The sequence below is a fragment of the Euwallacea fornicatus genome, chromosome 22, assembly GCF_040115645.1.
Source record: "Euwallacea fornicatus isolate EFF26 chromosome 22, ASM4011564v1, whole genome shotgun sequence".
In the NCBI taxonomy this organism is placed as follows: Eukaryota; Metazoa; Arthropoda; class Insecta; order Coleoptera; family Curculionidae; genus Euwallacea; species Euwallacea fornicatus.
Genome location: NC_089562.1, coordinates 1910009 through 1935528, shown reverse-complemented (window position 1 = coordinate 1935528; position 25520 = coordinate 1910009). Strand labels below are relative to the sequence as shown.

Here is a 25520-nt window from a genome sequence, read left to right as displayed (position 1 = left end):
TCTTCAGGCACTTCCTAGTTACAAATCGTTTTCCACATTCCTGACAACTGTAAGGTTTCTCCCCAGTATGTGACATCATGTGCACCTTTAAGTTCTTTTTCAGCATTTGCTTGCCGCAAATGTCGCAGCAGTACTTCCTGGAGAAGCAAGGAAATTTCGATTCGCCAGAATGGCGCTTAAGCATATGCGCCTTCAAGTATTTGGCGCATGTCAGTGCTTTAAGGCATATGGAGCATTGGAATTCTGGTTGGATGTTAGGGTCGTGGCTTTTAAGGTGCTTTTCAAAATAGGATTTTTCCTTGAAGGGTTTGCCGCACTGCGGGCAAATATATCGGATGGTGGCCTTGCGGTGTACAGACTTGATGTGATTAATTAGAAGATTCTTGAAGATAAACCTCTTGCCGCAATCAAAACATTCGTATTTTTTTTGGCCGTGGACGTATGAGTGCCTTTTGAGCTTTGAGGAAGTTGTGTAGGTTTTGAAGCATGTCGGGCACTCGCAGGGACTTCTGAAAATTTCCAAAGTAAAGAAACAAAAAACACTATTAAAAGAAAATAAAACTGCCGAGAAAGTAGTAAAATTTATTCTCATTCAAAGGAACACTTCACACTTATGCGTATTAAGCAAAGTTTTAGACACATATCTCTTCGAACAAATATCACAATTATAAGGCTTCTCCCCAGTGTGGTATCTCATATGAATATTTAAACTCCCCTTTTGGGTGAAACTTTTACTGCACAATTTACATGCGAATGGGCGTTCCTTAGTGTGCACTACTCTATGGGTTCTCAGGAGGTTTTTCGTAGTAAAATTCTTGCCGCAAACAACACACTGAAAAGGCTTCTCCCCAGTGTGCGTTCTCATGTGGTGCTTAAGGCTCGATTTTGAAGTGAAATTCTTGCCACAAACATCGCAAACACTAGCCATGGCATCCGCAGTGTGAGATCTCATGTGCACTTTAAAAGACTTTTTGTGCGTCAACACTTTAGAGCAAACATTACACAGAAACTCCTCCTTTTTATAGTTTGGTTCATGAGTCTTCAAATGCTCTCTATAATATTGCTCATTCCTGAAAGCCTTAGGGCAGTGAGTGCATTTTAACTTCAATCCAAGATGCTTGAACTGCTCATGCTTCTGCAACTCACACTGATAGTTAAAGCCCTGTCCGCACTCCTTGCAAGTCACTTTGTACTGGTTGAAGTGCACATTTCGTATGTGGCGCTTCAGGACCTCTTCAAGATTGAACTTTCGCTCGCAGAATTCACAAGTGTGTTTGTACTCTTTAAAGTGGACATTCTTCAAGTGAAGTTTCAGCACATACTTGAAGTTGAACTTTAAGTCGCAGGAGGTGCAGGAAAACGTTTTTTCCTTGTGATTGCGCGAGTGGTATCTGAGCTTAGCACGGGAGGTGAAGAGCTTAGGGCAGGCCTGGCATTGGAAGATGCTAAAAGTGACTTAGGTTAATGATTTTTAATGCTACTTTAGTGGGAGCTGAGGGAGACTTAAATAAGTTTGAAGATTGAGATGTTTACGTAGTTTTGTATAACTCGCATGGATTCGAGGCGAAAAACTAATGGAAATAAGAAACACTAAATGAGTCTATTATTGCTTAGAGGACTGTACATAGTTGACTCACATCAGGCCCCACCTTCCGCATGTGTCGTTCAGCATGAATATAAATGCGTCGCCAAGCATTGAATCGGCGAATAACAATCGTACCATTCAGTGCGTGGCAACCTATTGTATTGACTACAAAATTATGTACATTATACATATACATACATGTATTTATGAATTATACTCGTCGCACATCTTACTATTTTGGATGCTAGGAACCAGGAGATTTAAATAGAGGCTAAAGAAGTCGACAACTATTTATTTAGATCATGTTAGCATGACTCTAGACTAAACTAATTACAACTTACATACACGGAGACTTGCCGAATCAATTCTGGACCAACTTCCCTGGAACAAGGAACCAAGAACTGAATTCAATTTATATAGACTCCTAATAAACTCCACTTGTGAATTCAGAGGAAAATAAATAAAAAAATATCTATAATACTAACCCAACAATAAGCAACATTGCTTCTCCTAAAATTCTATCAGCCTCGTATTCTGTGGAAAAAACTATGAATTCCTCTAAAACAGGCTGTGCACAAGTATGATAGTCACAAGCCTCTTGGTAAGAAAATATTTGCAAACACATTCTGCACATAATCTTGCACTCACCTCATTCTGCAAATAGACTTAAGTAGTTATTGCAAAAAAAAAATAAGACTTAAGCTCAATGAGAAGTCACTTCAGGGTCTTTGGAGGTTGTTTCCAGATAATTTTCGAAATTTTAATAATTCGAAGTTTTCTAGTACTTACTGACTTTCTTTCTACAATTGGTGATGAGTTTATCATCAGGTCTATAGTACACAAGGATGTTGGTTATTTTGCGAAGGGTTAGGGATACCTTACCTTGTTAGGATGCTTGATCAAGGAGATGGGAAAAATTCAGCACCTCTACAAGAACTACAATCTTCTTTTGGTGAATAGTACTTTTGGTATTCATATTTTTCAACTTTGGATCGACGGATTTTATCTGGCTTCTCAATGTACACTTCATTTAATTCGACAGAGTGTTACATTTTTCCATTTCTTTACCTTACCTTCCAATCACTCGTGAATGACCAGTATTCTTGATATTCTTAACACCTCTAAAATACTTTTATTCCACTACCGAGGGCACATTTTTTCGCACTAAATTATAGCTATAAAATGATGGGACTAATAAAGGAAGAGATTTTCAACGAAGAAGCTGCGTGGAACTACGAATTAGCTTTCATGTTTAGTTAATCAAAATATACAGTAGCTGTGCATTGTTCCAACGAATATAACTTACCAAAATGAAACAAAAAAAAAAAAAATTTACAACTGAAGGTGTACATTTTCACTGCTTCCATGCATGTATTCACATTACGCCTAGAACCGCTTTATTGAATTTGTCCAAAAGACCGCATCATACTTCCAAGAGATCTGGCTTGTGCGAACTTCAGATCCATTACCTGTTGGAAACCCTGAGGCCGCATCATCGTGTTCTGATCCAATTCTGCCATTATTTAATTGACAAACGATCGTTGTGCTTGTTGAATGAGATCAATATGCTGCACTTTCATGTGGCTTTATTGTTGCTTCAAGGAATCGATTACGTTACTACAATAGGAGCACTTGAAATTTGGTATTGGGTCAAAAGCACGCCATGCTGGGTCCGTACTGCTGGGCTTTCTGTCAGGAGACTGGAAACGGGATTTCAATGATGAATTGTCGTTATTGCTGACGTATTTTCTTTTTTTTTTGGAGATTGAAAATAACGTTTTAATGAGGAGTTAGTCATTTTGTGAGATAATAGGTTATCGTAAGTCGTACCGCACGGATTCTTTCATAATGATGTTTGCTAAACCCGCTTGAAAAGCGTTCGCTTAACTTTGAAGGATACCTTCCTCCATTCTAAAATTTTAAAGAGGACTGATTATCTAGTAAATCCTTCGAAGAAAAGCTGCTCTCATTTAAAGGAACGAGACTTGGTTCCCCTTTCACAACCTTCTCCAAAGAATCTGCTTCTTTATTGTAATCCCTGCTCTTCATATCTTATACTTCACTCATTATCTTTCTGCTAAGATCTTTCAGCTTCTCAGAGGATGCACTATGCTCTAATGGTAATTTATCATATTTACGGGATGTTAGACGATCATGACACACCTTTATTGGATAATCTACTGAATGGTAACGACTTAGTCCAAATGTGTTCGGTTTAGGAAAACTATATGAGTTACTTGCATTTGTCTGGTTTTTACTCCTCTTTCGCTCAGCCCCCCCCCCGGCAGTTAATTGCGGCTCTATATTAAATACCTTAAGCTTACAATCCACACACATAGCAAAATCGTACGTAGTGTGCCTCTTTTCCCTTCCATGTAATTTAAGTAAACCTTAGTACCTTTTTCTTTGTGGTTCATGATGTAATCATCCAATTGATTTACCCTCGGTAAAGTGAAGCAAATCCAGGGTTCCTCCATATCCCTCTTCGACGGGTCAAACTTTCTTTTCCCCTGTAGTATTAGTTTCCGAAGAGGCAGATCCACAGCACTGTACAAGATATATGTACATGCTTGAACTATTATATTTTTGTAAATGAAACTTTAATAATGAAGACGTCTCGAATTTCAGGTAACATATACGGCACTTGTTCTCTGGCATGTGTGATTTTAAGAAATGAACACAAAGACATTTACCAACGAGTACTTCGTTACATACCAGACACTGTTTCTTAAGGATATTTATAGTGAGATGTCCATTTTTCAGGGCTATGCTACCATCATAAGCGTATGAAGTAGTTCGATTATAGAAAATGCCACATTTATGAACATGGACCTCTAAATCATCACTATCATCACACTCAGCATAAAATACATTGATAACAAAGGTAGATTGTTCCATTTTATGGATCAGGGTCATGTGCTCTTTGAACGATATTGGTAAGTAGAACTACAGCGCACAATGAGAACAAGACAACTCTACGTTATTGATGAGAGACTCTATGAGTCAATGGAAAAATAAATTGAGAGAAATTAGGGAGCTATGATTTAGGCAAGAGAAGCAAGTAAATGAAACACCTCGATGTGTAATTTGTATGTGATTTCTGAATTTACCAACATGAGGTTCTACTGTTCCACAAAATTGACAGTAAATATTTACTTCTAGTCTCTCTTTCTTCATAGCTACAAGGAATTCGTCAGCATGTTCCAAACTTCCATCGACGACACATCTTATGCCAGTCTTCAAATGACTTATTGCAGATATAGCGATTACACCAATGACTTTCCGGATCGATGAATCAATGTCTCTCATACTCTTCACAAGCAGAACAGAAAAGTCCACATTTTTCGCAATATAGTGGGCTATTTATGAATGTTCCTTACACCGCACAATATCTGTTTAAAGTCAACCTGAGCTTCATCGCTAGCAGTGTCACTATCACTTTCCGTTAAAACTTCATCTAATAAAGCGCCGAGTTCGTCTCGGAGATCATCGAGGATTTCACTTAAAACCAGTAACTGAAGAACAATCACGTATTAGTATATTATCAATAAGAAAGGTTAAAGTACTGTAGAAATTCAAGATGTAAGTTATCAGAAATTAGTGTTTTATGGAGATTTCACTATAGTAATTGAGGAATTATAATAGAGCCTGAAGCTGACAAAAAGTATGGGTTGCTTCCCAGCATGGGTAGCTAATATGTTAAAGAACTGATTTTTCCATACCTGTACTACACCACTAATGAAAATTTTTTTAGTAGTGATATATTCTAAAATCAAACTCAAAATGTGCATTTATACTGAGAAATAATTAAAGATGTGACATCTTACACATAAAGACAAACAATTATTTATTGGTGCAGTTATTGAGACTTAATTGTTTTATTTTATACTTGAGGACCTAATTTCTCTTCTATTTTTAATCAAATCATCTAAACTATCAACGGTGATTATTATATATATATATATTTTCAATAACAATGGCATCCATGTCGATGTTGATCATCTTGATCTTTTCTACTCAGTATTATAATTTTCTTTTGTGAATTCCCTAACTTAGGATAACGTCCGAGAAACGTCAGTCAAATCGATTGGAATTTGCTGTTATATTTTTATATAATCCCGGACAAGGTAGAATTAACAGATCTACATTTATCGATCGTTTTGAATCATTCCTCAGCCTCAATAATAATCGCAGATTTGTACCATTAACCAACTGCTTCCACTAACCGATCTAATAGTCTTAGATATTCCTTACGGCTTTTAAAAAATATTGAGGCTTTAAAAATAATCAATCATTTAATTTCACTTAAGTCTGGTTTAGTAGATGCGCAGATCAGGATCGTTAGGTCGGTGCGTTCAACAATATGTCCCAACACGATCAGAGTTCCAAAACTATTTCCGATATATGAAACATATGGGTGAGTTAACTTATAGACATATCTAGTGAATCGTTCATCTACCCACCATTTGAAAACTCTCAAGGCAGAAAATTCATTCAATCACTAATCGTGTCAGTTTTTTCCCTTTATATTTCAGGAAATCATTTTAACCTATACAAGGTGGCCTGTAAGTGTGTAACACAATTCATTTCGTTCACATTTTCTTTAGGTTTCGATAATCGAAGTGTCAAATCTTTAACATGCCATAACCGCATTGTAGAAGAAGGAAAGTTGTAATAAAGAAGTAAAAAATAAAAACTTTTTTCCAACAATTCACTTTTTACGCATACCTGTAACAGGCATTCGAATGTTTAAAATTTTAATACAGCACATTCTCGAACTCTAAATTGCACCACTTTGCCTTAATTTAACCGACCTCGTATCTTTAGCTGTTATTGAGATTCCGAGTATTGAAGTCCTAAAATGAATATCCGATTTGAAATTTGAAATAAGATAGGGTGTGTTCATTAAAAAAAATAATAATAACGAGTTCTGTCGTAGTTGCGGTAAGCTCTGCACAGTTGAAAATAATTTCCCAAAATATAGTGGCAAAAGCAAAACCTTCTATCTTGATCGATTTTCAGTTTTCGCTGTGTAATGCTTACAAGTGCTTGGAAAAACTTTTAACTCAATAACAGTCACTACCCCTTGTGCCAACTAAACCTTTATTACAAACATTAATTACCCAAAACCCAAGACATTCTACAACTAATAGAGTGATTATTCACTAATTCGCTAATTAAAAGTTTGCGCATTATGCCCAGCACCTCCTTGCTGGTATGACATTTGCCCGAAGGGCTGCATCATTCTCCAATTCGGTCTGACCTGCCCAATCCGTGGGTTCATCATCTGCTGAAAACCTTGAATTTGCATCATCCTGGTCTGTGCCATCATCATATGATTCGCAAAGGATTGCTGCTGTGATTGACTCAGTCCAAAGTGCTCAACTTTCATGTGATTCACCAAGTTCTCCAGGGAATCGAATTGCTTAGTGCAGTCAGTGCACTTCATATTATCTTGTTCCCTCTTCCTGCTAGGGTATCTTTCCCTATCACTAGATCGAAGGTGGCTTCGTGAAGAGGATTTATCATCTCTCTGGCGTTTTCTGCTAGGATGAGATGTGACAAAGCCACCTTTCGAGGAGGATCTCCGCTCTCTTGAAGAAGACCTACGTGCTCTCGAAGAGGCACTGTTTCCTCTGGGGGACGTGGTGCGCTCTCTTGAAAGAGATCTGTGTCTTTCGTAGTATTCTTTGAAGCGATCCGGTTCATATCTATCCTGTTGGCGTTCATGGAGACCATATGTATCTCTAGGCTCCTGAATATATCGAGAAGGAGAATAGCATTTCTGACTCTCATGTCTCGAATTTTTATTAATAGATCTTCTAGGATTAAGTTTTGTTTTATTTCTCAAGGAAACCCGTTCAGTGTCATGCACACGCAAATGCTTTTTTATATTAAAAACATTCAGGTTGCATTGACGACACTTAATACACTTGTAGGTCTGGAGGTTGTTCGTCTTCTGCTGCGGATGAAGGTGAATCTTGGTGCCTTTTTCCTCATGGTGCTTGATGTGATTAGCAAACTTTTTTTTCCTTACTAGAGAGTGACAAGTCCAACACTCCTCCATTATTTTCTTCGACGGCTCGATGTTTATCTTACTGCAAGGTTCTGCTTTTTTAGATTTCTCATTGCATACAAAACGTTTATCTCGGCATGAAATATTATACTTTTCTAAATGGCTCATTAACAGTGAAGGTTTGCATTTCAACCCGCATATCGGGCATTTATTGTCTTGAACATGTGATTCCGTGAAATGCTCAAAAAGCGTCTTGTCGAGGACAATTTTGGCACATAACGGACATTGTCTTCTAAACACTTTTATCAACGGACGTCCATTTTCTATGACTATCCCATCGGATATGGGTGCAGGTTTTTTAAAAATGCAATGTTGATGGATATGTCGCCTGTAATCTTCAATTTCCTTGATATTGTCTGGACACAAGATGCACTGATAAGACCAGTCAGATTGTCTCATGTTATGAACTAGAGTCATGTGTTTTTTGAACGATATTGGTTCGTAGAAGTGGAGCGAACATTTGGAGCAAACTAAATCAACGTTATTAACAAGAGCGTCTGAACCGCGATGATAGAACATACTGCGAGGACTTTTAAAGATGAGTAGACAAGAGGGACAGCTAAATGCAAAACTTGAATGTCTTTTTTTAATATGTTTCCTCAACGCGCCCATATTAGTTTCCAAAATCCCGCAAAAGTAACAGTAAACTTTACGCACTGCCTTCTTTTCAGCGTCAAAAAATGCTTGTTCACCACCATGCTCTGTTTTCCCGTGAAGACACATTTCATTATAATCCTTGAATGACTTGTCACAGATGTAACAATTAAAGGTATGATTTCCAGGATCGCTGAACAAATGTTTCTCATAGTCGTCATATGTCGCACAAGGGAGTCCACATATTTCACAATATAATGGGCCTTTTATAATAGTTTTTTTCTTCCCTGAAAGCAGTCCCAGTTCACCTCCAATCTGTAATTGATCGTTGGTGCTGTCACTGTCAACTACTATTAAACCTGCATCAAATAGATCTTCGAGATCGTCTTGAAAAGTATCGATGCCACCATATCTGGAAAAATCAAGAATTAGTGAGAGAATTTTTAAATTGTGATTGCATCAACATTATGAGCAACAGTACTGAAATACGTGAGTATAACCTCTAAACATTTTATTTCCGATGTTATTGAAATTACAGTTTTGTAAGCTTCGGTCGCATTTAATAATAATTTTGAAAAATTCTCAAAAATTCTCTTTTTTCCGGCGTATTTTCGTTATCCTGAAAGTCAGTTTAATCCATACTTTTCATCAGCTTCTCAAATAAAATATAAAAAGAAGAAAAGGAGGATAAAAAAGGAAGGGTCAAATATACAGATTTATAACCCGCTGCATCACATTCTGCGAGAGCAAGCTTCAATGTGTAATAATTATTTTCGGCTTCAACTACTAGCTTGGGAGTACTTGAATGTTTCGTCGAAAGAGCACATTAAAATTTTTCTGCTTCCGAATCACTCAGTATATGTCTATCATAGATGTAGTAGTTATCACAGAATAGTTAACATGTTACGCAGTACAAGTGGATTTGGAAGGTGTCCTTCACAGGTGTTCCATTCTTCATTGACATTACCTTGTGTCCTGCACATCATTTGATATGCCTAAAATATGAAAGAATGAGCCTTAAAAAGTTTTAACAGCAACCCGACATTATCAAAAATTTTAAAAATATTAAAAAAGTAATTTAACTTTAAGAATATATAAAGATATTTACTTGAATCAAAACAAATCTTTAAAACAGCAATCTGGTAAAATGAAATTGTTGGCGAAATGAAACATATCAAGTCTGAAAGATAAAATTTGTGTCAAATGTAGTCTTGAACGCTACCACTGTAGTCTTCAGCAATTGCTTACAAATTTTCACTTGCCGCAGTTAAAATTAATTGAAATAGTTTCAAGAATCGGTATTGTTAAATTAAATTTTTAAATTTTAACTTGGATGTTAAAAGTTTAACTTAAATTAAATCACGTAGGAGAACTAGAACTAACAATAAAACTGATCACCGAAAACAAACTCGGGTTATTTAACTATAAATTTATTCCAATACTACATATGGCTTAAAAAATTGCCGATTTTTTGTTTACTTATTTCACTCTACTATCACTAGTATCTGTTCCACGAATCGGCTACAATCCAACCGTCAGGCACAGCTTTATCGCTCGTCTCCAGATCCGAGTCTGATACCTCAATAGGTAACACCTCAGAATTCTTAATTTTCTCCTTTTGCGGTCTACTTCTAGACGTCCTCTTTCTTCTCCTTCTTCTCGTCTCATCCTCTGAAGGAGTCCGTCCCCTACAACGCCTTCTGTGGTGCCGGCCATAGTGATGGTAGTTTTTATGACGTCTGCACGAAGGAGAAGTCGATCTCCTTCGACTATGACGAGAGGACGGATACACAGACGCCCAACGTCTGATAGAAGGCGGGTTGTATTCTTGAGCATAAGCCTGGTGCATAACTGGGTAATTGAGCCAGTTGTAATAATGACCCCACATGGACAAATGAAGGGCCTGAGTGTGGTTTATTAAATTCTCAATTGTATCAAAAGGCATGCCACATTCGTTGCATTTGATTTCCTTATTGAGGTTGTTATTGGTGTGGGACGCCTGGTGTAATAAAAAATCTTCGATGGGGAATACAAGACTGCATTGAATGCAAGGAATCTTGATGAGGTTTGCTGAAGAAGTGGAGACTTCCGAGGAGGATGAATCGTCTGCAATAATCATGTCGTTTTCGGATTCGTTAGAAGATCTACAATAAAAACTTAGGAGTGACTCTGTAGAAAAAAAACGTGATGACAATGAGACAAAGAGTAGATTAAAGAACGTATTTGGTGAAAAATTAAATACTAAGACATCACATCAGGAAATCAAACTTCGACATTGTTTCCATAGCGATATGTATCATAGAAATAAATCTTAGGTACATTCCCTAAAACGTTCGAATGAAATTTATCCGAAAGAATCCGAGCTGCATTGCAATAAATTAATAGATATTTACTTCGAGAGTCCGTAAGGAAGCCGAAAAGCGAAAACGAACGGGTAATTGAGTACTGTTCATTAATAACAATACATGTATAGTGAATAATTTTATTTCAGCCTGTAGCCTGATTTACAAAAGATTTGTGTTGTGGATTAAAACAATATTTCTTTAATATATAGCAAACGCACTATTTGCATACATTTATTACTCTCACGAAATCCAACGCAATTAGATACGTTATGTATCGAAACCTGGCAGTCCACTGGATATATGCAAAAAAAAAGAATATTACAATGTTTTAAAGTATTTATAGATTGAAATTAGTGCCCACTATGGTCAGCCTAATAGAACTATATGTAACATAAGTAAGATAGTAATTGTTTAAATGACTAGTTTTTCAAATATAGATCTCTAAGTTAGGGTCAAGTCGCTTCGCGCACAGTATGGGGTATCGTAATGCTCGATTTACCGTGCAGCATCGCATAAATAGATCTCTCCGGACAGTACGAAATAAAAAACATTCGTTATCATAAAACAGTTTGTGTCATCGTTTGTCATGACTCTAAATTGAATAAATTATTAATATTTTCTGCAAGAGTGTACAGCGAGTTTGAAATTTTTAGTATTTACGAAGAAATAGGTACAATGAATATGAAGTAAATAAAAAATTACAAAATATAAATTTACAAACATGTCTACTTGACCACTGATTTAGCAACGGTACTGGGGGAGCAGGAACAATTAGACATCAGTAGAAAATAATTTTGCAGTCACCCTATCGGGAAATAGGCGAATATTTGACACTATATACAGGGTGAGTCGGGAGGATCGTGCCAAACTTCAGGGGAGTGTTGTACATGAAAAATAAATGTAAAATAACTCAAATATTGTTATCCGATTTTCGTTTGTTTACAAGTTATTGCGTAAATGAATTTTTTTAACTAGGTTAAGCAACATTTAGACGAAACGTTTCCTGGACGTTGGATTGGTCGTGGTGGCCCTATTAGTTGGCCTCCAAGGTCTCCAGACCTCACACCACTAGACTATTGTTTGTGGGGTTGGTTTAAACTGAAGTGTACAAAGTAAAAGTGGACACTCAAGATGCACTAATTCAACGCATTAGAAATGCTGCAGCTGCCATTAAAGAAAGACATGAAACAATCAGGAGCGCAACGAATGCTCTTCATAGACGAAGCCGAAAATGTTTAGAAGATAATGGCAATATTTTTGAACATTTACTATGACATCCAAACGTTAATTTATGGAATTTCTTATGAAATTTATTTATTTTTTAAATTTTATGTTTTAATTTTATTTACGCTATAACTTGTAAACAAACGAAAATCGGATAACAACATTTGAGTTTTTTTACATTTATTTTTCATGTACAACAAGCTCCTGAAGTTTGGCACGATCCTCCCGACTCACCCTGTATATATACATCTATATATTTCAAATATTACATACGGCTCCCACCTCAAAACCAAATTTCATGTTGAGCTTAATTCCTTCAGTAATCAGCTGCATTACGGGGCTACTTATGCCAATTACTACCTATTACAATCAATTGTAGCCGGTGGAATGACTACAAAACAGATTTTTTTGTAAATTTTTATTGTGAAATTTTATTATCTACTTCATATTCATTGGACCCACTTCCGTGTAAACTTTAAAAATTCCAAACTTAGTGATTCTAAATCTAATAAATTTCCTTTAACTGCAGCCAACATTTTTGAATGGCAGCTCACATATTTTCACCAAAAAATTGGATCTACATAAAATACATACAATATAGATATCAACTACAATATTATAAGAAAGTGCTTTGGCTAACGCCTAAATCCCCTGTAGGGATAGCGTTCTGTTTCCCCATAGTACCTACTTTCCCTCCTATCATCATAATATGCCTCCCTTTCCATTGGAGAACGGGAGCGGCGCTTTAGAGGAGACCACTTCCTCTCCCTCACCAAATCCCTTGACGGTGTATAATAATTTTCTCTCTCCCTGGACCTGGATCTCCGCCTAGGCGCAAGATAAGAGTCGATGTTATCCAAATAAGACTCCTCCTGGCTCATTGGAGATGGGGAACGGTTGTAACTAGGCCTGGAATAACTCTGATCCAAATTTTCTCGCGTTGAGTCATAATAGCTCCTCTGGCCCTCGTTTCTCCTCTGAGAACTTCCGCTAGCAACATTGTACTTACTACGAGTCTCGAAACTAGATTGTTCGCCCTTTTTATTAGGGGTATTGCCAGGAGAAATCGGTGCAGGTCTAGACTTTTCTCTCTGTTTAGCTAGTTCCAGCTGTCGTTCTAATACATGGGACTGCTCATGAGAGTTAAGGGCAAAAACAGACAAAAAAGTCTTGCCACATTCTTCACACTTTACCTGTGACTGCGGATATGCTGAGATCATAGAAAGTTGATGTACAATCCCCGTAGGCAAGGTGGTTGTTTTATAAGTACTTAAAGTTGTCTTCTGACCTCCTGAAATTGGTTTTTGTTCTATGGTAGATGCTTTTTGAGCTACAGTTGTTCGAGGTTCTGCAATTCTTTTTTGTGTTTCTACAATTATTTTCTGAGTTGGCTTTAATCCTGCATCTGGGAGGTTATAAGTGCTGCAGTACAAAGGTTCTGATGGAGTCTGAAGTTTTGTTGATTGGGGGACAACTGCAGATTCTTCCTTCTGCGGCTGAGTTACTTTTTTCGAAGATTTGGAATTGGAATTTTCTATAGGTTTAAGTGTACTGATTTGCAGCCGAATTTCCAAGTTTGGTGATTTTTCTTGTGTGTGATCCGGTGTGAAATCTTTGGATTTACTATTATTTTTACTCTCAACCTCGGAAACGGAAACATTTTTTGAGTCGTCCAATTTAACCTCAGAAATTTTATTTCCTGCTTCCTTACTTGTATCGTTCACTGCATTTGCATTTTCAATAACTCCATTACTCTGAACGACCATTCCTTTACTTTCCCCTTTCATATTTTTTTTCTCTTTGCTTTTAGAAGGCCATACATTCTTGGGCAACATTCGAAACTTCTCCTTCAAGTGTCCCAAAATATGACTGGAGAGAGCAGGAATTAAAATTTTTTCATAACACTGAGGACATTCTCTTTTCTCTGTCCCATCTACCTTGTGAACTCTAACCCTATGCTCCTTCCAAGCAACAACAGAATTAAAGATTTCCGCGCAAAATTCACAAGTGGTCTTGCTCACGTCCATTCTAGGCCTATCTGAGACTTTTTCGGTATTCAAGACACTATGGCTTTGTACATGTCGCAAAAAACCGTCTTCGTCATCAAAAGTCACATTAGCGCAGAAAGTGCATTCATAAGGAATGTTGAAAAGTTGGGAGTGAACTGTGTAATAGTGTATTTTTAAAGGTGTCGTTGACAAGAATGTAGACGGGCAATGTTTACATTTCAAAAACAAGTTTCCTAATACTGTATGATCTCTATAGTGAATTAACAACTCCAACAAATTACTGGCGTTTTTGTCACAAATAGAACAGCAAAGCTCTTGTCCTTTATGTTCGCTATAATGCAGGAGCAAATTTGAGAGTACTCCAAAACCTTGCCCACACCGTTCGCAATAGTAACGACTCTCGTCTGGATGAGTTTTGAAAATTTCATCCTCTGCTCGCCTAAATTGCTCCCTAGAGCAGAACCTTTTAGTGTGCAAGATGACATCCAGCAATGTATTTCCCACAACGTACTGGCAATGTGCACACCGAAATATGTGAGAAACTGAAGGAGGCCGAAACATATGATCATGCAGCTTCTGGAAATTATCGAAAAACAGACAGCATTTGCTGCAATAAAACTTCTTCACGAGCTTTGCTTTTGAGTTGTCTTCGTCGGGACGAGGAACACCACATCTAAAATATTTACTTTGTTAATAACGCAATTGTACAAGACGTTTATGAAAATTATGAATAATTCAAATAATAAAAATCAAATGCCATTTAAATTTATTTAATAAAAAATAATAAATAAAATTAACACTGTAAAAAAAATACCACTCGTCCCTCCATGAGAAGATCGAGATCGAGCCCTTTCTTCCTGAAAGACAAATTGAGTTCGTTCCATTCTACAAATGGCCAAAAGAAGAAGAGCAACGGCTTAATGTTGGCAAAAATGTTCTACATGAACAGTCCAATCCACGATCCTCTATGCTATTATCTAGAACAAAATTGGTATCGAGATCTGGAGATGAGACCTACTTTTCTGTTCCATATGTGAATTTTTCTTGGATAACTCAGCGAGATACTCAGAAGTAAAGGGCACCTCTGAAGGGTTTGCATATTTTGGAAAGTAACTCGCAAAGCTCTCCTCGTATTCTGAAGAATTATCAGAGTAGGTTTCTTTAAACGGATCATGTAGTTCTTTAGTGCCTCGAGGTCTAAGTTCCTCACTTGATTTAGAATCTCTTCATCTAAATTCAACAACTTCGTCCTTTCTGGAGCAATCTCTATATTTTCTAAATTTATTGAAGTCGTACATAAAAGCTTGCTTTGATCTATTATGATCTCCATAACTAAGCTTTGCATTCTCCTTTGAATATTTAGAAAAAATTTCCTCTGTTATTCCCATGGAGAACACTATTCGAGGAAATCATTAGGATTTTTCCTAGTCATATCTTGCAAATACAAAGGAGTGTTATTAGAGCAAGGCGTGCTGGGCTTCCATGGAGTTGACCCTGCAACGTTACTAGTGATTCTAGCCTCTCGAAATATATTTGATGATATTATAGATATAGGCTTTAGATTTTGACTAGAGGGCCTAAAACTTTGTCCACAGCTTATCATCAATCAATGATGGAATTTTTTATACTACAGCCTTAGATTGTGCTGTAGTAATACCAGCGGTTTATTGAGTGCTGAAGTACCCAGTGAAGATGGTTTAGACTTTGTCTGGATCTTGAACTGACCTCGACCTGAATACTCTTATGCAGCTTTCTTCAATTTCCTGATTTTTAACACTTGATGTTGAAACGTATGTTTAACTATATTTTTATTTATAACGAAAGTTTTGCAAAAGTTGCACTGAAACTGGTAGGCAACAACATAGGGGTTATTTCTTTGTGCTTGACACGCTCAACTTCTCCATTAAATATTATAGAGCAAATGTCACACGTCACATTACTAACATCTGCTTTGGGCCTCCCTTGTATGGTTTCAATAATGCAATGGCTTTGAACATGAAACAAAAACTTCTCATCATCGTCCACAAAAACTCTTGAACGTAATTAGCAGTCAATGCGAACAAAACTATTGTGTTTATGCACCGTAATAAAGTATCGCTTATAAGTTAGTGGTGAATAATACAACGGCTGGCATGAAGTGCGATTAAACTCAATATTGCCAAACACCACATGGTTTCGATAATGTATCACTAAGTCTGTGAAAGTCCCAACGTTGACTTTGCAAGCGAAGCAATTAATCAACACATAACAACGTTTATTATAATTAATTAATAATTCGGTGATCAGGATTTCGCTCTCGCTGCAAAATTCGCAAAAGTAGCGAAATCGACTGGGGCTGCCGATTTTCACACATGCTCACATAATCAACACCGCAAAAATTATTTTTGAAGTGCAAAATAAGGTTCCCGAAACCTTTCCTACGGTGTAACCGCAGCCAACACAATCGAACAAATAACGGCATTTTGTGAATTTGAAGTTGTGATCGTGCAACTTTCCAAAATTATCGAAGAACACGTCACATTTCTGGCATTAGAGTTTTCTAACGACCGCCTTATTTGAAACACACCGTGTTTGTAAGTAGTCATGTGTGACTGGAACTGATCAATCGCCGTTAACTATGAAGTCAGCTTTGTCTAGAAGTAATAAGTCAAATTTATCTCTAAATGGTTCGTCAATATTCTCTAGCTCTGAAAGTTCAAGTTTGTCATTCCCGTCGCAATAGTTCGAAAACAGATTCTGGAATTATACCTACAGGTATTAATTCTTGACTACCAGCTTTGGAATTCATAGACTGTCCTGAAGAAGACTTTGATATTGATTTGGTAAATTTTTGGGATGTTGGGAAAATATTATTAACATTGCTATTATCTTTCCTCAAGAGATCTGCTGCCCCAAGACGTTGGACACGATAGAAGTTTGATCCAGGTTCGATTTTAACAAATTTATCAAGATGAAGCTGAACATTATCATCTTCTACGATCAAGTCTGTAGCTCCAAACAAAGCTTCAACCACTTTAGGATCAGATTTTTCAGGAGGTAGTTTCGTTCCCAATAAACTTTTATCAATTGTTTTTCTGTCAGGTTCCGAAGTGTTCAATGCACTTTAAGCTGATTACAATAGATAACTGCGACGTTTTATTTTATTCTTAATGGGTTCATAAGAATTCTGGGACAATGTCATAAGAGTAATACTTCTTTCCTTCATTGCTTCGTCACCCCTCTTATTCAGATTTGCAAGTTTTTCATGATTTCTAATGGATTCATTAAAAATCTGTAGGAATTCCAAAGGAGAGCTGCTTCCTTTTCATCTGCTTCAACTCCCCTTCAGCCTTAATAAGAAGTTTAACCTTTGTCGCTAAGGATTCTTTAAAACTTCATGACGACTACAAAGTACATCCTTGTTCTAATTTTACAATATTACATTTACTCTCCATATGATCCAATTGACCAACATTCTCCATGGTGTTGTGAAGATCAAGACTCGGTAACAATTCCAAAGGGGAACATTCTTCTTTTTCCATATCTTTCGCATCTTTTTCACCCTGATTAAGACCATCAAGTAATTAATCAAACTCAGTTGTATTAAAGTTATGTCTTATCAACTTGCCAACTAAATCCTTGTTTCCCATATGCGTGAATAACTCGTCAATAACTGCATTTCTAGCATCTAAAATGTCTTGTGTCGGCCTAAAACGTAATTTTTATCAGAAACTACTGTACCAAAAGCTGAATAAACTAACATAAAGATAAAATCAACATACAGGACTTTTCCAAAGCTTTATTGTTCAACTACTCCTACCCATACATCGATGAGCTCTTAACTGCGCATTATGATAAAATCCTCTCAAACAAACCTCACATTTCCAAGCCCTTTCCCCTTTATGAAGAAGCTGATGATTGTTTAAAGCTGTTTTCACTATAAAGCGTTTTTCGCAAGAAGAGCACTGATAGGGTTTTTCCTTTGAGTGCTTCCGCATGTGCTCTGCCAACAAGCTGCTCCTAATGAAGGCTGCAGGACATAAATTGCATCTAAACGGCTTCTCTCCTGTATGTCTTCTCAGATGAATAGCAAAATTGTCTCTCATGATGGTTTTACCACACACATTACAAACAACTGAGGGTTTAGGCATTTCGTGAGACTTTCTGTGTTTTTTATAAGAGCTCAAAGTCCCTAGAACGCTGTTACATAACTCACAAGGATATTCCGGCTTATGGTAATGAGGGTTGTGTGATTCTTCATGTCTAAGCATTGTAGCCTCATTGAGGAAGAGCTTATGACATACGGGACATTTAAAAGTCACCCCCTGGTGCTTCACTTTCACGTGACTCTCCAAGATGCTTTTGCAATAAAATTTCTGTTGACAAAAATCACAACTATGCATATGCCGAATTTTCAAGTGTCTAGACATTTCATGTTTGGTTTTCTGGTCCAATTTCTCGAAGGATTTTGGACAAAACTCACAAACAAATGCCCTTGAAGAGGAATGTATCTGAGAGTGGTGCCTTTGGAGCACAAACTTTGAGGAAAACTGCTTACGACACAAATAACATTGAGGTCTCGTTCCAGAATGCACTTGTCGGAGGTGCTTCTTCAGTTTGGGGATGTTTAGGAATATTTTGAGGCAGCTAGGGCAATGCAACCTGCAATAATACCATATTGAAAAAACGCTTAATATCAGTAAGACATAAACGTTATTTTTATTGTTGCTTCTCCTCCACAATTCCCATCAATGTGCTTATACAATGAATTTTTACTACGAGTAATTAACTTCCTTTCACACTTCAAAAATCTGTAAATCCTGTCCCTAGTAAGCGAAAAGGAAGAAGATCTGATGGTTTTGGATAGACTGAAAGGAAGAAGCTCTCAAAAGGCAGGAATTTAGGATTTCCTCCATAAATGGAAGTAAGCGATGAGAATTAAAGAGTGCTTGTTTCTGTTAGACGAACCATTATATTTCTTTCACAGATGAAATATAAGATAGTCTCGTCTAATAGAAACTTGATATATAACGCGCTGTCTTTTTCATCGGCGAAAGATTTAGTACTACCTGTTCTACTATTATTAAAAAAAAAAAAAATTATTTTCTTTCAACCCTAGCTAGTGCCCTACCCTAAGCCACAAAGAGGTGTCGATGATTCTTTTATAAGTTTCTAAGTAGTTTCAGTATTTCCCATGCCGTCTATGGCACATTGACCATGAATAATAAACCACTTTCCTGTTAAGAATCTGCCACATTATACGTATAATCAATAAAACCGAATTTAGAAGAGAAGTATTTACTGCAAATATTGTATTTACATATTTTTCTCAGTATGGCTTATTTCTTTGGGAACCTCAATATGTAAAGAAAAAGAGACTTTCTAGAGCAAAACTCGAAAACATTTTTTATCAAATGTCCTCTGAAAGTCCCAACCAGGGTATAGCGCCTATCACACAAAGGACCAATACATATTTTATCCTTCTTGTTTAGCACGTTTTTTCAGGAGAAAGGTTTAACGCAACCAAAAAACTCAAAAGGCTTCTTCCCTACATGAGTCCTCGAGTGAGCATTCAAAAATGTTGAAGAGATAAGGGATTTCCCACATCTATATCAAACGGAAGATTTTGGAATTTCGTGGATTGTGCAGATATATCTTTTTAGATAATTGTTATGCTAAAATTTTTACCATACCCTGTACACTTCATAATAATTTGAGGGTTATTGTACCTGGAGAAATGTCTTATCACCTCCCGCAAAATTCGAAATAATTGGGAGCATATTTCGCATGGCTAAAGCTGTCCAAGATGGACAACGCGTTTGTAGTCTTTCAAGCGTCGTTTTACATGTAAGAACTTGCCACACTCCTGACAGATGGGTTGAAAATCCTTCTTATTAAGATGTTTTATGTCGATTACCAGAGATAAGCCTTTTTCACAAATCTCGCAATTCACCCTATTTTTCAAAGGGTGTGATAGCTCTTTATGCCGCTTCAGCATGTAAGGAAAACGTACTTTCCAGAGCAGAGGTCGCAAAAATATTTCTTTACTCTATGAGAACCTTCATATTAGCGCAAATAAATTTTAGTGGTGTATCTTTTGGTGCATTGAGAGCATTGGTGAGAAAAGTACTTTACGATCCTCCAAAGAAATTGAGGAAGTCCTCACAAACAGTTAAGGGTTCTAATTAAAAAAAAAAAAAAAAAAAACAGAAAAAAAACTTGTGCAAATAATTTATTGGTTTTACCCTCAAGGGATATTTTCAGGATGATACTTTATCAAATGAGCTCGCAAAGTCCCCCTTTGTGTATACCGTTTACCACACAAGGTGCAAATAAATCTCTTCTCTTTGGTGTGCACCACGCTATGAGTTTTAAGCTGTTTTCTCGTGACAAAAGTTTTAGGACACCCAGAACATTGAAAGGGTTTCTCCCCAGTATGAGTCCTCATGTGATCTTGCAGGCTTGTATTGCTGGTCACCACTTTCTTACAAACCTCACACTGAAAAACCTTCTTGCCCCTTGAGTGTTCTCTTAAGTGTCTTTTAAACGAGCATACATGAATGTACTTCTTCGAGCAATATTCGCAACAAAACTCCCTATTTTTCTCATGAATCAACTGATGTTTCTTCAACGAGTCCTTAATTTTGAATTTCTTGCCGCAACCTTCTACATAGCATTGGAAGGGCTCCGATTTTCCATGATTAACCCTTTCGTGTTGCACCAAGTAATTCATCATGGGAAATCCCTTTCCGCACTTATCACAGTAGTACTTAATGGTTCTTTCATGCATCAAGAATCTATGTTGACGCAATGAGTACTTATTGGCTAAAGTTTTGCCACATTGGTTGCACAAAAATTGTTGTATGGGATTGAGGACTTTATGATGAACCAGTTTTTCATGGTATCGTTTCCGGCATGCCATAAAGAACCCTTTGTTGCAGAAGTCGCAAAAGTACCGGTATTGGTGGGTATGCCTAACAACAGCGTGTTCATCGAGGACAACTTTGGTGATGAAGGATTTGCCGCAATGAAGGCATTTGAATTTCTTTGAGGATCTAAAACAGGACAATCAATTTTTCACAGAAATTTTTTTTTATTTAAGTTGGAAATTTTTAGTATTTGCACGGAAGTAAGTGCAATGAACAAGTATTTAAATTATAAAATGAAAATTCGGAAGTAAGTCTGCTTTGCAGTTTCGTTTTGCTTTGCAATTAATTACTACAGACAAAAAGGAAGGATATTGAGCATAGTCACATAATACAAAAGGTAAGTGAACAAATTTAACAACAAATATAGTTGATTTTGAAATGTAAATCAAAATCGACATGTGGAATAGATCAATGGAAGGTGCCGACTTTTAGACAAAACAACTGTAAAATCACGTGCGCCTGATACACCACAAAGCAAATTGCTCATAAAAATTTTAATGCTCACTACATATTCATTGTACTTGCTTCTGCGTAATTGCTAAAACTTTTGAACTTAAATTAATTATCGCAGAGAAAAATCTTCTATTTATAATAAGTTCAGTTATAACTTATTAAGTTTGCTTTTACAGGGTTTTCAATTCTTCATTCTGTGGAAAATTTTCCTTCGCGAAAACATACAATGAAACTTCACCTTTTTAATTTAATCCTTTTCAAATAGAATATTTCAGAGAATCATAATATATTTAATTCATAAAACCTCCGATTTAATCTTTACAATCTGATCAAAGGACACTCCGGGATGATTCTTCCTGAAATGTGTTATGACATTACCACGTTGTGTGAACTGTTTGGTACAAATCGTGCATTCGTAAGCCTTTTGTGTGGTATAGATCAACAAATAGCCTTTCAAATACGATTGGTTGACAAAGAATTTATCACAGTAGTGACATGCGTGGGGCTTCTGCCCTGTATGACTGTGCAGATGCATTTTCAGCACCGAAGAAGTCTTCACCTTTTTCCCACATAACTTGCAGATATAGTGACAAAGAGAGTACTATGGTGCACTTTCAAATGGCGTTTTAGAGGTCTAGAACTTTCAAAAGCCTTCGAGCAGTGCGAACAGGACTGTGACGGCTTGATTGTATCATAAAGGCACATGTGATTATTTAGAAAGCTCTCGAAATGGTGTCTTATTGCGGCATTCAGTGGAGCAGTAGAAAAGCTTCACAGGCATGTTTTCTTTGTTGTATTCCACTTTTTTATGAGTATTAAGGTAACTAGCGCCTACAAATCCCAATCCGCACTCTTCACAGCAAACCTTAAACTCTTTAATGTGATATTTCTTAACGTGGGCTTCAGAATTGCGTCTAGAATTAAAACTCTTGCCGCAAACATAATAAGGGCTTCTATCACGTCTTTCATGCACTATAAGAATGTGCCTCTTCAGCTGGAAGTTTTCTTTGAAGACTTTCCCGCAAGCAGTGCAGTTGAATTTGGATTTTTTTATGAGGGCGCATGTGTCTATAAAGTCTGTTCTGATCCACTTGATGACCACATGTTTCGCATTTCTTGTTAAGACGGGATAGCTGGTGCAGTACCCGTACCTTTTTGATGAAAAAGGTGAATTGGTATTTGGAGCATTGAAACTGGATAAAACCTAAAATTAAATAATTATGTATTATAATTTTTTGTAGACACCATTTATAGCATTTTTGAATAGATTAGCTTTTTTGTATGAGGTTCGAGGGGTATTCTACGTAAAAGCTTTTGAGCCGACGTGAGAGTCCATAAAAGCTTAGATGTTCACCAATTACTCCAAGGAATCATTAGCATCAACAATAAAAAACAAAACATTGACACAAAGAAAACGACATTTTATTCCAAATTATTTGCAAAACGTAACAACAAAACATCACAAATCATACTTAGAATTCAATAAGTAAACTCCTCAAGGAATTTAAACAGAGTGTATGAAATCACGTCTTCACTTTTTAAAGCTTCTGGACTTGACACAAATCAAACTTCACATATAGCACACCAATGAAGCAAAGTAGTTTCATGGTATATTTGAGCAATCGAATAATTCTAATAAATTTCACTCTTCTTAAAATAACCAATTTATTGTGAAATTGCTTTGATTCCATGTTATGAAAGAAATTATGATTTTCTTTCCGTCAGTTTTAGATCAGTTAAAAACAGAATTTGTTAATGAAAATCCTCATTAAAAAGAAAAAATATTAATTTTTAAAGCACTTTACAAGAATTTTTATTAACGAATCCTAATCCTAAAGCCAATTAAAAACACATCTCTAATAAATAAAATGCAAGTAAACCAAAAGTACAAAAATTAATATTTTCATTTACGGAATTGAAATGTTCTTTATCACTACGCCTCGGATTTCTCACCAATAAAATTCAACATTTTAGATTAAGTAGACATTGGACGGATTCAACAGAATCAACAGCTGCACAAATGTTTCAAATTCGGACATTAACTCCCATTTAAATGCACCAACATGATAGCCGCACCATTCAGTACCAATCCCAGCAACTGAAATAGCGTAACCTGGCAAACTAACCGAAGAAATCTGAACGAACCTGAATTGCTTTGACTTGAATGAAACGCAATAAAAAAATTTTATGAAAAATTTTAAATCAAACAACTCAAAAATGTGGAAATTTTGTTACCAAATCTGAATTACCAAACTTTACCTTATTGAAATCAAGTCAAGCATTTATTTTTTAAATAATTCCATTTTCAATACAACCTACTTGACTTAAAGAATCTCTAAAATCAATTATTCAACTTTCCCAGTTTTCTATTTTTCAATTAATATACTCAACTAACTAGACTTCTCCTTTGCCGTTCCTTTCCATTCTTCCTCAGGGTGCATTTTCAAAAAATGACCTTTCAAACTTCCATACTGCGTAAATCCCTTTTTACATACTTTGCAAATGTAAGGCTTCACTTTACTGTGGATAACCGAATGAATCCTCAATAAGCCTTTTGTTTTGAAAGGTTTCTCGCAAACCTCACAGGAATACGGTTTCTCCCCCGTATGCGAACGAAGGTGATCTCTCAACCCGTTCTGGGAAGTAAGTACCTTCTTGCATATATGACACGTGTGGCCTAGTCTCCCTTCTTCCGTGTGTTTCCCTTTTATGTGTCGCTTATAAGATAGGGGATGTCCAAACGTTTTAGGGCAATATGGACATTGGTGAAGAGGTTTTTCGGTATTGTGGGTTGGCAGATGGAAATTTAGAGAGGCGTGACCTCTGAAAGTTTTATTGCAACCCTCAAATGGGCAAGGGAACAATTTAATGGGTGCATCTTCAGGTCGATGAGACACCGATAAGTGATGTTTCACTCTGTTTAAAGAAGGAAATCCTTTACCGCAAACATCACAAAATGCTTCATACTTCTTAGTGTGAGCGCTTACTTTATGATCATCAGCAGCCATCTTGCTGCTGTAAAACTTCCCGCAAACGTCACAAGGATATTTCAACTCCCCTTTATGATATTTTATGTGCTTGACTAAATACCCCTTATCTCGAAACTTTTTATGGCAAATATAACATTCATGTATGGCCGCTGTGCGGTGAACCCATAAGTGATATTTCATATTAGAGTTATCCACCATTTTATAACAAACTTCACATTTCACCTTAAAGGTCAATCCTTTACATCGCATTTCATGACTTATTAGAGATTTCTTGTATCTTAATCCCTTGCCGCAGTTTGAGCAGTTATACATTTGCTGCCTGAAAGTGTTTTTTTTTTACTTCTTCAGTTACCCATAAAAATAAACGGTTGAATTACCCTTCAGTGTTGTGAAGCTTCATGTGCGTCTTCAAAAAAAGCGGATGTTTGAACTTCTTTTCACACAATTCGCAATAAAAGTAAACGTTTCCGTGTACACTATCCATATGCCTCTTTAACAAATATTTCGTGACGTATCCTACGTCACACTTTGGACAGTGGAAGTCATATTGCTTAGTGTGGATTCGTGCAACATGAGCTCTGAGGCCTCGTGGTCTGTCGAAGGTTTTTCCACAGTAGCTGCAAATGTGGTTTTTGGCGTAGGTGTCCTCAGGAAGATTTTTGCTTATGATGAAAATAAGTCCTGCCTTCTCCTCTCTAAAATTATTTAAACGTAAGTTTCATGATGAATGTGGCTTCGTGATAACCTACGTTTCGTAGCTGAAGATTCTGTAAAATACATTAGTAATGACAAGAAGTATCTACCACATAAATTTCAACACTCACACATTGAGTTACAATCATTTTGTCATTCGTGTCGCAGTTTTAGTAAAAATTTTATATTTAATTAAGTTTTGTAGCTTTCAATTTATTTCAACATTAATTTTACAAGTTTTATCGAGAATAAGAAGAAAGTGAAATATATTAAAACATCAAAATAAAAGCAGAAAATTTAAGGATCAATGTACATCACCAACGGAGGAATATACAGTACTGAACATTAATAGATATAGTAAGAAATGAGACTTTCAAGCCTGCTATATTGTTGTTTAAAACGTAAATATGAAGCCTTACATGAAAAGAAAAAAACACTGGGAAAGAGTGTTTCGATAAAAAATAAAACTCTTCTAATTTATTTTAGACCCTCACACAAACAAAATAATTTAATAAAAAGACATTTTTAACGTAATATCAAAAACAATTTACAATAATGTTATCTATGTCTTCCCCTCCTTCACTTCCTTCTGATGAACTTTCACCAAATGATTCTTCAAAGGACTTCGCTGCGTAAATGCTTT

General features: G+C 36.4%; 3 protein-coding genes across 8 annotated transcripts in view; all 3 read right to left on the bottom strand.

Annotated features, from left to right (window-relative positions):
• Positions 1 to 25520, bottom strand: part of LOC136346213 (zinc finger protein 93-like) — a 169969-nt gene that overhangs the window by 122520 nt on the left and 21929 nt on the right. Inside the window, exon 4 of one of the 6 annotated variants that reach the window (XM_066295193.1) lies at positions 10724 to 14506. The exons of the other annotated variants lie outside the window; for them this stretch is intronic. Coding sequence (XP_066151290.1) covers positions 12460 to 14506 — 2047 coding nt within the window. The 3' untranslated portion in view covers positions 10724 to 12459. Of the gene's footprint in view, positions 1 to 10723; positions 14507 to 25520 lie in introns of those variants that run through there. 6 annotated transcript variants of the gene reach the window in all.
• Positions 20027 to 22315, bottom strand: LOC136346323 (zinc finger protein 93-like). The gene is made up of 3 exons (XM_066295396.1): positions 21753 to 22315; positions 21263 to 21279; positions 20027 to 20867 (listed from the first exon to the last, which is right to left on the bottom strand). Exons 1-3 carry the CDS (start codon positions 21897 to 21899, stop codon positions 20060 to 20062), a joined length of 972 nt encoding a protein of 323 aa, XP_066151493.1. The 5' UTR covers positions 21900 to 22315; the 3' UTR covers positions 20027 to 20059.
• On the bottom strand, positions 22595 to 24552 carry LOC136346232 (zinc finger protein 570-like). The gene has a single exon (XM_066295233.1). The coding sequence runs from the start codon at positions 24494 to 24496 to the stop codon at positions 23585 to 23587; it is 912 nt and encodes a 303-aa protein (XP_066151330.1). The 5' UTR covers positions 24497 to 24552; the 3' UTR covers positions 22595 to 23584.